We start from the raw sequence: 13,817 nt of genomic DNA, 5'->3' as shown, positions 1-13,817 counted from the left end.
TAGCTTCTAGCTTCAAACCCTTTGTTTTGATCTCCGTTTATTAAAATGCCTACCATCCATAACCAAAATTGAACAAATATTATCGTGTTTAAATAAAAAAAAAGTAATCTACTTTCACTTTCAATACAGGTAAAATCATTGTATCTGTTTAACTTAACCTTGAATCAATAGAACTCGAAAGCTCTTACAATACAAGACTCGCGTAATAGTAAAAGTTTTTGGTGGCAATATCGGCCAGCGTTGGTGATGTTTTATCAATTATATGCATAAAAAGATCAGTTTATATTATGTATGCATTATAATTGTGTAAAATAATTGACCATTTCTGACCGAAACTTCAATTTTTGTGTTACATTTTTAAGCAAGGAAATTCCTATTCCAATAATTCTACTACTTACAATGTCCAGATATCAAATCTCTTGAAATAGGTACCCCCTTGGGGTGCGGTGGGTGGGGTGGTGACGGGGTGGCTCTCTCCGGGGGTTCCGGGCTGGATATCTGGAGAGGTAAAGAGGCAATATCAGTTTTAAGACATGGAACGTTCATAGAGGCCAACAGGACGACTGACCCTTTCATTTTTCCTCTCAATGTAGTGGAACGTTTCCAAATGAAAAGCTTTTCGTAACTACGTCGAGTACACTCATGGAAATATTGTACGATTATTGGGAATCCTCGGCGCATGGATTACTCGTATCTTAGTGATGCAGCTCACAAGTTATGTCGAAAACCTGATCCAGGGGAAAAACTCCCTGTCGCACCGTCAAACAAATTTCGTACGACATTCGTTTCTCCATGAACAGGTAAAGTCCAAGAGACGTAACCTTTCATGTTGTTTTAAGTCTTACTGATGTCGTCATTACTCTCATATGTCTAACGAACTCAACTGTGTAGAGTTGTAAAACGTTGCTTTCATTGTTGTCTTTTGTCGTCTGCTTTCCTTGTCCATGTTGTACAAAAGTCGTTTAATACTCCAATGTAAGACATCTGACGGGCAAGATGCAACTTAGTGCCATGTAGTGCACCAGGTACTGGACGGATTTAATTTTGAGCGTTTTTGACAACTCTTAGACACTGTGTAAGTTTTTCTTCAAAATTCATGTACATGTACATGACAGTCCGCTGTGGTTGAACGCCTTGATGTTCGATTTTGTTTCAATGTGTGGGTGAATGTATCAGGACTGTGTAACCGGGAAATACTTTTGGTCCGAATGTTCGTACAGATGTACTAAGTTTTCAGTCCGCGGAATCTCGTAGCAGAGGCGTAACAATATTAGAGAAATTGCAGCTTGTGTTCTTGACATAATGAGAATTTTTCAGCTCTCGGAATCTCGTTACAAATTCATGAAAATTTTCAAAAACTGACGCCATGTATTCTACATACAATTGGAGTTTTCAACCCGCGGAATCTCGTAACAACCTCTTGACAATGATCGAGAAATGATGTAATGAGTTCTTGACATAAGGCCAAAAACCTTCCCAAAATTTTAGGTAGGGTAGGTAGGGAGTTCAGAGTGTTTTCTTGCACATGGCAGTCTTTCCTACATTACTGTCATTGCCTGACTTTGTTTTATCATATAAACAATAGTTCTGATCGTCCAATTCGCATTTATCTGCCCTTCGTAACTCTCTATTCGCAAACGAATATTTTTTTGCTCAGAAACAGAAAAAAAATAGTTAAGGTCGGCGCAATTTTATAGGTAGGGTCGGGTTACCCGAACCAGACATATTTTGTTTTAGGCCTAATAAGAGTTTTTCAGCCCGCGATATCTCGTAGCAAAGTTTAGACTATGCGACAGAGGTATAAGGGATATCTTCATACATACACACACGGTCCGCGGAAATGTATATCACCGTATATCGGGACATCAAAACGTTGACAGTTGTTATATCGTTAATATTCGTAAAGTTACAACGGCACTCTAATATAAGTGTCTTACAATGAAGGTAAGCAGTGTCGTACAATGAAGGTAAGCAGTGTCTTACAATGAAGGTAAGCAGTGTCTTACAATGAAGATAAGCAGTGTCTTACAATGAAGATAAGCAGTGTCTTACAACGAATGTAAGCAGTGTCATACAATGAAGATAAGCAGTGTCTTACAACGAATGTAAGCAGTGTCTTACAAAGAAGATAAGCAGTGTCTTACAACGAATATAAGCAGTGTCTTACAATGAAGGTAACCAGTGTCTTACAATGAAGGTAAGCAGTGTCTTACAATAAAGGTAAGCAGTGCCTTACAATGAAGGTAAGCAGTGTCTTACAATGAAGATAAGCAGAGTCTTACAACGAAGGTAAGCAGTGTCTTACAATGATGGTAAGCAGTGTCTTACAATGAAGGTAAGCAGTGTCTTACAATAAAGATATGCAGTGTCTTACAATGAAGGTAAGCAGTGGCTTAATATGAAGGTAAGCAGTGTCTTACAATGAAGGTAAGCAGTGTTATACATTGTTGTAACAGTAATATTCTAAAACTAGAACGTTCTATTTCAATTTTCGATATAACTTCATAAAATGAACTTGGCAATATCGACATTTGGATCGTAGTCAACGTTTATAATCTGCGGTAGAATCCACTTAATATATTGCAATGTGCCAAACGCGTTTCTGAGAACACTTACTGGTCCATGCCGTCTGACTATGTGTGGGGTCACATTGCTGGTTCCTGTTGTTGGCGTTCACCTCCCCCGACGTCCTGCAGTTACCCTCAATCAGACAGGTACCAGACTGAAACACGTCAAACGTAAAAAAAAATATTATTTATTGTGGCGTTTATTACATTCATGCTGGGATAGTTATATTATGTACGAGCAGTTTATTCACTAAACGATTTCCGCCATCGTGCTCCATTAACATATAATTTTCTCTTGTATAGAACGTACTCCTTTTCTATATATAAGTAAACCCTTGATGGAATGTAATCAAAAGTTGATACTTCACTAGTTTATACATGTATATATTCAACATATATATCAAACATCAGAGTGTAACGTTTAATGTTTAATATTATATATTGATGTACTCCACTAGCGATGGTTACAATGTAGTGTCACAGGATTTAAATAAAATAAAACTTGAATTAAGCAAATCGCAACTATCAGTTTTGTATTATGTGTATGCCAACTTTTCCCTTACAAATAAATAAAACAAATAAAAAATCTTATTTAGTAAAAACCAATACTGTTTCTGTTTTTATCATAAGAAGCGATACATAATTAAAAGAAACTGGTGGATAGATTACCTTCACCGTACACGATGTCCCTGATTTTAGACAGTTGGCACATTTGCTGTCTGTCCGTACGGCAGTTATATCATTACTGTATGTGTGGCCGTCGTTTGTCACGGAAATGTTGAAGCCAACAACAGTCTGACCTGTGACGAATTAGGTTTGTTTTATGTTTCATTATTTAAAAAGTATAATTGGTAAAAAAGAAATATTATGACCATATTCATTATTACATAATGACTATTGTCAGTTACAAATGATTCGGTTGTTCGTTTAACGCAATGGTTAGACTCGCTTCTCACATAGGCGACCCGGGTTCGATTCCCGGCCTTGGCGCATGTGAGTTTGGTTTGTGGTCGCAATGCCGGAAAAGTGAGCTTCCTCCGGGTACTCCAGTTTCCCCCACAACACTAGACCACACTCTCGCGTAACATCATGCAAGAATGATTACTATAATGGTGTCATAACTTGTTTCACAATCGTTGAAAAATAAATAAGTTTAAAGTAAAGTATGTGTATGTGTAATGGCCGTGCTAATTTATCCAACTACTCATCAAAATTACATGGGAATCGTGCTGTCAATGACGAAAGAAACTTGTCTTATATCTACAATTTGATTATTGCTGTCACAACACAATGGAAACAGTGTTGATTATATTTCCTAAGCTTTTTCAGTGTGCGTATACCATGTGAAAATAATGCGTCATAAATGCTACGTCGGAAGGTAATATTTTGCTTCGAATGAAGACTTTAAACAAAGATAACTTTCCTATATCTTTACCATTTTAAATGAAACATAGCGCAGTCTACGCCGCTTACGGAGCCCCATCTTCGGTCTTTAACCAGAGTTTGATTGAGAGTTTAGTTTCTTAAAACAAATCGACAAACCTTTTCACAATACGGCCTTCTGATGGAGCACTGTCAAAACAATATTTTAGAAACGGGTTTGTCGAAGTGTTTGATAGAAACTAATCACCTTCGGTAATAAAACGAAGGCGGGATGGACTGTCCTTTGTTTTATTTAAAATGGTGTAGTAAAAGAAAAGTTTTCTTTGATTAAAGTCTTCATTTTAAGCAAACTGTTGCCTTCCGACGAAGCATTTATGACGCAATTTATCACGCGGAATACAAACACTGTTTATGCACTCAAAACTATTTTGACACGACCCCCCCCCCCTCCCCCTCCAAACTGACCCCCAATGGAAGCCTTAGTTGGTAGGCGACATCCGACGTCAAACATGCTCCTATAGACCACACCGGTAGTGAATGTGTGGCCTTTGTAAACGAAACCATGACCGTCAAACTGAAAACAAACAAGACGACTTTTGCGCTCTTTTATGTGCCGTATTATGACCATAAGGAAATTAACTAATCGCCAAGCATCAGTAAATGTGAAGTATATTCTATAAGCGTTTTATCTGAGACCTGCCAACCAGGCATTAGCCGTAAAAATGAATCAGATCTGACATGCATCTGTGCCAAATGTTATGATAACGAAAGAAATATCATCCTCCCATTGGCTAGCCTAAATAATTGGAAAAATGAACGCCTCATTTACAGTGAGTGTATACCACGTGATAAATTGCGTCATAAATGTTACGTTGGAGGGCAACATTTGGCTTCGAATGAAGACTTTAAACAAAGATAACTTCATTATTTTTTTCACCATTTTAAATAAAACATAGCGCAGTCTACGCCGCTACGCTCACCTTATCAAACTCCGGTAATAAAACGAAGGTGGGGCTCTTTAAGCGGCATAGACTGCCCTTTGTTTCATTTAAAATGGTGTGGTAAAGGAAACAGTTATCTTTGTTTAAAGTCTTCGTTTTAAGCAAAATGTTGCCTTCCGACGTAGCATATATGACGTTATTTATCACGTGGTATATATGCACACACACACACACACACACACACACACACAGACACTGAATTAGCAGCAGTACTCACCTCCATGACGCGGACTCTACATGAGAGACGAGAGTTGTCGTAAATATTGTCCCCGTGCACATATGACGTCACGCACTCGCGCTCTCTGACGTCACACAATACCGACTTCCCGATATATGCCGTGCTGAGAAAACATAAGAAAATAATTGTCAGCCCATTACATTGATAACTTTGAGACGCAATAGGAGTTTTTTTCAAAATCGCATTATGATCAACATGTGTTTGTTTCTCCTATGCTTTACCGCTTACGGCTTAAATAAAATGACTTTCCATAACACACAGGGGTATAAGTATGTTCCATGGCCGCTAGTGTACGATCGGTTCATCCCAACCGGGGCTAATGGTGTTTGGCGGAAACGAGGTAAACACGAGCTGTCATGGAAGATGAGTTTCTCCATCCTCAGATAAACAAAATTTGGTCAGAATGTACTTTTTCGCTGTAGCTCTTTCGTGCGTAGTATAAATAGTTCGTGATAATTTGCAGTTGTCATAAATATGCGTGCAGGGATTCAAAATATGTAACTGGTCAAATCGTTCTTTCAATAGTTCAGAGGTGAATGCAGCATTATTTCTTGAATGCAGCGTTCAAACTTGTATGGTGCCATTTCAAACAAGAAATGATTCATTTGGATTTTGCCGCTAGACAGATTTCAATGGCGCTACAGACGACGGTCTTCAACAAGGAAGGTAATGACTTCATAACAATAAAAAGTAGTTCCATACCGGTAATTTGTTATCTTTGCCCGTAGGCAAGATAAGATTTCCATCATGGTCAAATATTTCGATCTTCTTATCTGGGGTGAGAGGATAAATGTATCCCTACGTATCTGGGATGGGAGGATATATGTATCCCTACTTATTCGGGGTAGGGAGGCTAGATTTATCCCTACTTATCTAGGATAGGAGGATATATGTATCCCTACTTATCCGGGGTGGGAGTATGTATGTATCCCTACTTATCCGGGTTGGGAGGATAGATGTATCCCTTCTTATCTGGGTTGGGAGGATAGATGTATCCCTACTTATCTTGGGTGGGAGGATAGATGTATCCCTACTTATCTGGGGTGGGAGGATAGATGTATCCCTACTTATCCGGGTTGGGAGGATATATGTATCCCTACTTATCTTGGGTGGGAGGATAGATGTATCCCTTCTTATCCGGGGTAGGGAAGCTAGATGTATCCCTACTTATCTGGGGTAGGAGGATAGATGTATCCCTACTTATCCGGGGTGGGAGGATATATGTATCCCTACTTATCCTGGTTGGGAGGATAGATGTATCCCTACTTATCTGGTGTGGGATGATAAATGTATCCCTACTTACCTGGGGTGGGAAAATATATGTATCCCTATTTATCCGGGGTGTGAGGATAGATGTATCCGTACTTATCCGGGGCGGGAGGATAGATGTATCCCTACTTATCTGTGGTGGGAGTATAGCTGTATCTCTACTTATCTAGGGCGGGAGGATAGCTGTATCTCTACTTATCTGGGGTTGGGAGTATAGCTGTATCTCTACTTATCTAGGGCGGGAGGATAGCTGTATCTCTACTTATCTGGGGTGGGAGGATTTATGTATCACAACCGTCGGATCGGATAGTTTAAGGAAAAGAGGTTTACCGAAATGTGTCGGTTCGGGATACATATCTAATCACCTTGATAGAAGCACACACCTTAAAACTCCATAAAGCAGTGGTGCCTTTTGTGAGTTTATCTCACACGTGTCACCTACGAAGCCATGGTTGCAGATACAAGTTCCGTTCACACATGCGCCATTATCATTACAATCGTAATCCGGACAGAGCTCGCTGGTGACGTATACAGGTGGATTACCGTTGACGTCATAGAGCGAGACGTTACGTAGCACGTGGTCGGTGCACTTGAATATGGCAGTATGCAGGGCGCTTCGGACTAGCTCTCCGTTGTCAAAATACTGGGGGAAAAACATTGAAAATGAATGTACTGTTTGGGGGAAAGAATAAAACAGAGTCAAGAACAGAACGCATAATTGCATGACATGGAAAATATATTTTAAAAAACGCTTAAGTAAAAGCGTTTAAATGTATATACTTTTTACAATGATATATATATAGATAGATTATAACGAAACAGACCGCTGGTAAATTCTACAGTTGAAAATGATGCTAATGCTGGTATGACAGTTGTATCTTTATACAGCAGTTGTATGCCATTCCCAATTCATTTAGTTCGATTCTTAGTCAAAATTATTATCATTTTATTACCTTAAAGTCTTCGACACAAATATCTTTTTCGTTGGAGAAATCTAGCCCCGCCTTGGCAATGCACTGTTGTAAAGTCGGGTTATTATCGATCGCAGAGTTACAGGCTTTTTCCGCTTCCGCTCGGGATTTTCCGTTTACACTCGGAAAGTTCGCTAACAGTTGTGGCTGGAACACTGCAAAATATCATTTATACATTTTTTATTAAATAGCGCGAATAAGTTCGATTACAGTATTTTCAAAAAAACTATTGAAATAATAAACAATCAAAGTACTGAAAGTACTGTTGGGCGGTGATTTGTTCCATAATTATTACATTTTGTGCGGGCAGGCGTGCATGCAGACATGCGTGCGTGCGTCCGTGCACACGCGTGTGTGTGTGTGTGAGAGAGAGTGAGTTTGAGTGCGTGCGTGCATGCAATAGTGCGTGCGTGCGTCCGTGCACACGCGTGTGTGTGTGTGTGTGAGAGAGTGAGTTTGAGTGTGTGCGTGCATGCAGACGTGCGTGCGTGCGTCCGTGCACACGCGTGTGTGTGTGTGTGTGAGAGTGAGTTTGAGTGTGTGCGTGCATGCAGACGTGCGTGCGTGCGTCCGTGCACACGCGTGTGTGTGTGAGAGAGGGATTTATGTGTGAGTGTGTGCGTGCATGCTTGTTAATGGCCCTGTGTGTTTCATACGTTTAATGTTTTCAACATCTATTTTTCACGTGTTACTCACAAAGTCCATAATTGAAGTAGTAGTCTGCAGGGTAATCGTCTGGAAGTATGGTATTGGCGGCACGCCGACGGCGACCATTGCCCGTAATCGCCGACATGTTCAGATGCCCGTTTTTGGCAACATTAACTGCACAGCACCGCTGATATCGAACATATGCTAGTAATTATCTTGACTTATCAATTTGTTTCGAAATACATACAGTCGAACCTCGTTGGCTCGAGATCCCAGGGACCGGCGAAATAACCTCGAGCCTCGGGAATATCGAGCCAAGCGGGAAGACTTACCTTTAATATTAAGAAATGGGTCTTTACATCCAGTTCGAGCCGACGAGGAAATTGAACCAAGCGAGTTCGAGCCAACGGGGTTCGACTGTATTCCATTACTGATTAAAACAAATATAGTTTATATCGAAATTGTGTTAAACTCATTTAACAGCCTCTTTTTTCATTCGAGACCTTTTAAATTACTACCAAATATCTAAATTTCAAATTGGTACTCAATGTAACTCAATGGATAATCACACGCCAGCTTTCGGCTGCGTCCAACAAAGCTCCAAAATGCTGCAGATTTTGTTTATCGGAATAGGTTGTCACAATTGAGAAATTGAGAAAATTATGATCGTATGTTTTATCAAAGGACACGAACTGACGAAGTAACGTCAACAAAAGTATTGATCACGTTTATTACAGTTTTATAGAATTGAAATTGTGTGAATTTGGTTTGCTTACCTGGACGGCGGGAACTGCCGTGTTGCCATCGATGCTGCATGTAACTTGACCCTTTACTTTCTGGTCACACTTGCAGTAATACATGTTCCTGTTCAGTTTTGGGTCAATGGCCGGGGTCTTGTCGAAAAACGAGTCGCCAGTTGGAATCCTGCGAATATCGGAGTCCTCCAATCAATAAGCCTACGGCGATATGCCGACAAGATACAGAGTAGAATTGTTTGAGTCGGTGAACATCGTTATATATTTCACCCAGTGAGCCATTAATGCTATATTTTACGAGTGGCTTTTTGCGATGTCATACGATATCCTCGCTTTAGTTCACGAATGGCGTAGCACCGCGTGAAATATTTATTGTTTGTGTTTACGAGGTGAAATATATTGCGATTCAATTAAAAAGGCCTAGTTTAAGGAATGTTTGGCATGATAATCCCCTGCTGTGCATCTCCTGCTACTGGTATCACAGTAGGGGCCAATTTCCTGTGTATTCGTTTACTGGCTCAGGGCAATTAAGGGTCCATTTTTATAATAAAACATCCAAAACTGCACAGCAGGATACTCAGATTGGAGATCTGATAAGACAATTAGGCAATAAGATTAAGATCAATTAACAGAGGTTGTGTACAAATAAACGGGTTTTTTGTTGTTGTTGTTTTGTGTGTGTGTGTGGTTGAGGGGGTGGGGGCATATAGAAGGCTTAAACTAGACATTTAAGGTATCCGACCCACAATATTGAAATGTTAAATGCCTGGTGACCCCGTACCATTTTGATCTCATTTGAAAAGGTTTTGTGTGCAGAAAAAGGTACAATTTGTACAGAAAAAAAATGTAAGTTTTTTAGTATTCATTTTGAAAACGGAAGTTTAAAATGTCAGTCAAATCGTCCCAAGACCGGCAGAAAAACGACAGATTACAAAAATGCTTGTGAAATTTTGCTCGTTTTTTTCACAGAATTAAATAAAACTCGTACTACAGTGGATAGATCAATTATTCATGATTATTTTGGTACCATTTTCGGCCGTAAGTATAAATATTTGCAGGAGTAATGTCAATTGGAGTGAGGAGTGGTATTAGCATTGTGCAGAATAGGGAAGAGTAAAATACGACGTCACGCTGTTATTGCTCCTTCAAAGATTGCAAAATGCATGTACATGTATGTCATTTTAGTTCGATTTCAGTAAAGAGCAAATATTCAAACTGTTATATCTTTATGTATAATGTACTTTCCGTCATTTATTTTAAATATTAGTTATCAGTTAACTAATACATTTTAAATGATACCAACATTTAACATACGGGTTAATGGAACTATCAGAGAACTAACTCATTTTAGGTCGGGTTCCTTAATATAGCATTTCCGATGGTCTTAACAACTCTTAAAGGCCTAGTTTGAGCCTTCTATACGTGACCCCCCCTCCCCCCTCCAAAAAAAATCCAAAAAAAATCCGTGTACACTACACAACTTCTGTTTATGGATCTTTATCTTAATTGCCTCGTGCTGCTTATCAGATCTCCGATCTGAGTATCCTGCTGTGCAGTCTTAGAGGTTTTATTATAGAAATGGACGATTCATCTTGTCTTTTCGTTTCTGTTGTTGTTTTTAAATGATAATAATATTATTATTACAAAGCCTTTGAATAAGAATAAGAGTTATGTTTTAAATAATGGCCTATTAATATGATTTAACCAGGATGCTTCACAATTTGAATATAACAATTGTTACCATATATTTAAAATGGATTTAGATATATATATTAAAAACTTATCAATGGTATTTGTTTATAATTTATTTCCAATAAACAAATACATGTACAGGTACTGTGACACGAGTGCAATAAACAGGAGATGCACAGCAGGGGATTATCATGCCAAACATTCCTTAAACTAGGCCTTTAAGTTAATGCTACATAAGATTAAATAAATTAGAAATTATTATATATTTAAAAGTTGCTTAAAGATGCACTCTTACTTCCAAATAAGATTTAACACAATTAATAATATTGTTTTAATATTCCAAAAAGATGAATAAATTCGAAAACAATGGTTCTTATGAAGGATACAGAGATTAATTTGAACGAAATGAGCATAAAACACGGTATTTCTTCCTTAAGAAACTGTAGTAAATCACAGTAAATCTTTTAGCATGCACCAATCATTTAATATTTTTGCGCTTTCTGCTATTAAATACACGGTTACAATCTTGTTATCAGTAATTAATATTTTCTATAAATGCATTATTTAGCAAGCAGTTAAATATATATCAGTCAAAATGTATGTTTGTTATACATGTGTATATATTGATTTTGAATAAGAGTGCTACTTTAAAAGTTCAACTTATTAACCTCCAGCTATTGACGAAGTTGTTATTCTGTGTACGACGGGTGGTCGGGAAATTGTCAGTCTTTCCTGTCGGATACTTCATATCGTTGTCCCTGTTCCCGTCAAAAAAGCCGCACAAACCCTGCGTACCGGAGAAGTCGTCTTCAGGGGCAGTTATGTACACGTCCAATGCTATGCCACGGTTGTTTGTAACTTTAATCTGGGCGCCTGATGGAAAACTCACCTGTTTTAATTACAAAATCAGAACGATTTATTTTCATTAAAACATATTGCCTGATCATTTACGTGTTTATTCGTTCGGACTGCTCGTCACATTCTGTTCGGAAAGTTAATAAATACGTGTTTGATTCGTTCGGAACCATTTTCTTGTTGGGGGTGTTTTTGGAGTTAATAATAGACATGTTGTTGTTCGATTACTGAACCACATATGAATTATGTCGTGACATTTAAAGGAAATTATGCATTTGTGTTGGTCGTATAATGAATTTAATCTTAAAATGAACAATGAGTCGACATGAGATGTTGGCATTACCATAAAGAAGATTTTATGCCCTAGTCAATTGTAACCACGACCCGAAGGTCCGGGAGTACACCAGGGATAGCGGGTGAAAATGGACCGTGTTTTTACTTTCGAAGTAGCCCCGCAGTGCCGGGTATATCCGGTGGAGGGTTTGTTTTCGCGCCAAAAATAGCGGGGAATGGGCCTTACCTAAGATGTCCCCGGGGTGCGGGGGGGGGGGGCATTTTGCTGGGATTTTACCAGCAGTTTGTCCCGGCAGGACGGGGATTTTACCCGGGATTGGCTGGACGGAAAGTCAAAGTCCCCGCTATTTCCCGGACCGGGGGGGGGGCGTGGTTACACCTGACTGGTGCATTAGGAAGTCATAACTGCCTACAGTCCAACTGTTCCCTGCTGCATCCCTGTTAACCACCATTCCATGAGAGATTGCGCCCTTGTTGGGAAAAGTTATACGCGGAAAAGAAGTCCCATACTGTGTGTGGCACATGTCGAGAATTACGACGTCATTTCCCTCTTTCATTGCGACTGCGCAGTTACATGACACTTTTCCATTACATGTCCACGTCCTAACTTGTACCTGAAAAAGCACAGAAGGCTCAGATTCATTACATTCAAGCTGGTATTTGCATTTGACCCACAATGTTACGATGTGCAGTTTCCACATCCTCGGCACCCCATCCATAACCTCTGACAACTTACCAAAGATTTGTTTAAAAGAACAACTGTTGCAATTTTATTCTAGTGTTGTCTTTAAAAATTTAATGAAGGAGTGAATTGTGTGATCGGTGTCATTATCGAGGTGTAAACGCAGTTGGGCTGGTTAAAGGTTGTTGAGTCCGAAGGAATCCACGCGTACTCTAACCAGCCCAGCTGCGTTCATATCCCCGATAATGTCATCAATCACGCAATTCATTACTTATATATAAACTAACAGTGCGTTATTTCTTCACAAAACTGTTTAGAAAATACTAGATTTAATTTAAGAAAAGCTTACAGTCATGCATTCTCATCCATTCTGTAAATTGGCCGACCCTACCGTAAACGGAAACAGATTATCTTATAACGCCATTATAACGCGAGAAAATCACTTCAGAGTTGATACGTTAAATGATTTGTTTAGGTAAAAAAGAAACGCTAAGGACAACAATACATTAAACAAACCATACAATAACACTTTTCAGCATGTTGACTAATGCTTTTTGTGGCCTGCCGACAAAATACAAACAAAAACAAGATAAACAATTTTCAGTTTATTTTAAAACGCGATGAATCGCAAACCGAACATATCCGATGATGTTGCGTTCATCGGAAAATATTCGCAATTGTCGAAAGACCATTCGTTAATATTAATTGTTATTTAAACGCAAAAAAATGAATATATTTCGGGTAATTTTATATCCGATGTAAGCCAAAATAGGACAGCGATACTTATCAGCATCTGCAAAAAGGCACTATCTTTTATACTTATGAATTTCAGAAACTTTAAACAAACGATTACAAAAACGAACTAGAAGCGCCGCAATGCGACGAAACCAGGTTGTTGTTATGGGCAATCAGAAATTATAGCTAATCAATTTGTTGTATGAGCAAGTTCAATTTGCAGCTTCATATAAGCTATATTCACACTAAGATTCATCACTATCCATCAATTCTAACTAAGTTGTTGGGCAGAAAAACATTTTTCTATTTTTAGGAACAGTGACCTTGACCCCACCTCCCAAGCTAGCTCTTCACATAAGCTACCTTCGCTCTAAGTTTCATCAATATCTATCAATGCTAACTAAAGTTATTGGGCAGAAACCATTTTTCTATTTTAGTAACAGTGACCTTGACCCCACCCCCTCAAAAGAAATTCCAAGCTTGCTCTTCACATAAGCTACAAGTACCGACACAAAAAAATTCGTCAATATCTATCAATGCTAACTAAAGTTATTGGGCAGAGACCTTTTTTGTTATTTTTAGTAACAGTGACCTTGACCTTAGCTCCACCCCCCTCAAAAGCAATCCCAAGCTAGCTCTGTACATAAGCTACCTACACACCAAGTTTTTTCAATATCTATCAATGCTAGCTAAATTTATTGGGCGGACACCATTTTTAAATTTTAGT

The 13,817-nt window shown here is 38.8% G+C and overlaps 1 protein-coding gene across 1 annotated transcript in view; it reads right to left on the bottom strand.

Moving 5' to 3' along the window:
- Positions 1–13,817, bottom strand: part of LOC128219201 (von Willebrand factor D and EGF domain-containing protein-like) — a 30,352-nt gene that overhangs the window by 1,531 nt on the left and 15,004 nt on the right. The window contains exons 12-22 of the mRNA XM_052927013.1: positions 12,087–12,287; positions 11,193–11,413; positions 8,854–9,001; positions 8,126–8,264; positions 7,412–7,584; positions 6,842–7,101; positions 5,169–5,292; positions 4,416–4,524; positions 3,237–3,367; positions 2,617–2,722; positions 399–498 (exon numbers count right to left, since the gene is read on the bottom strand). Coding sequence (XP_052782973.1) covers positions 399–498; positions 2,617–2,722; positions 3,237–3,367; positions 4,416–4,524; positions 5,169–5,292; positions 6,842–7,101; positions 7,412–7,584; positions 8,126–8,264; positions 8,854–9,001; positions 11,193–11,413; positions 12,087–12,287 — 1,712 coding nt within the window. The remainder of the gene's footprint in view (positions 1–398; positions 499–2,616; positions 2,723–3,236; positions 3,368–4,415; positions 4,525–5,168; positions 5,293–6,841; positions 7,102–7,411; positions 7,585–8,125; positions 8,265–8,853; positions 9,002–11,192; positions 11,414–12,086; positions 12,288–13,817) is intronic.

Source organism: Mya arenaria, chromosome 15 (genome assembly GCF_026914265.1).
Source record: "Mya arenaria isolate MELC-2E11 chromosome 15, ASM2691426v1".
NCBI classification, from domain to species: domain Eukaryota; kingdom Metazoa; phylum Mollusca; class Bivalvia; order Myida; family Myidae; genus Mya; species Mya arenaria.
This window is presented reverse-complemented; position numbering and strand designations above follow the sequence as displayed.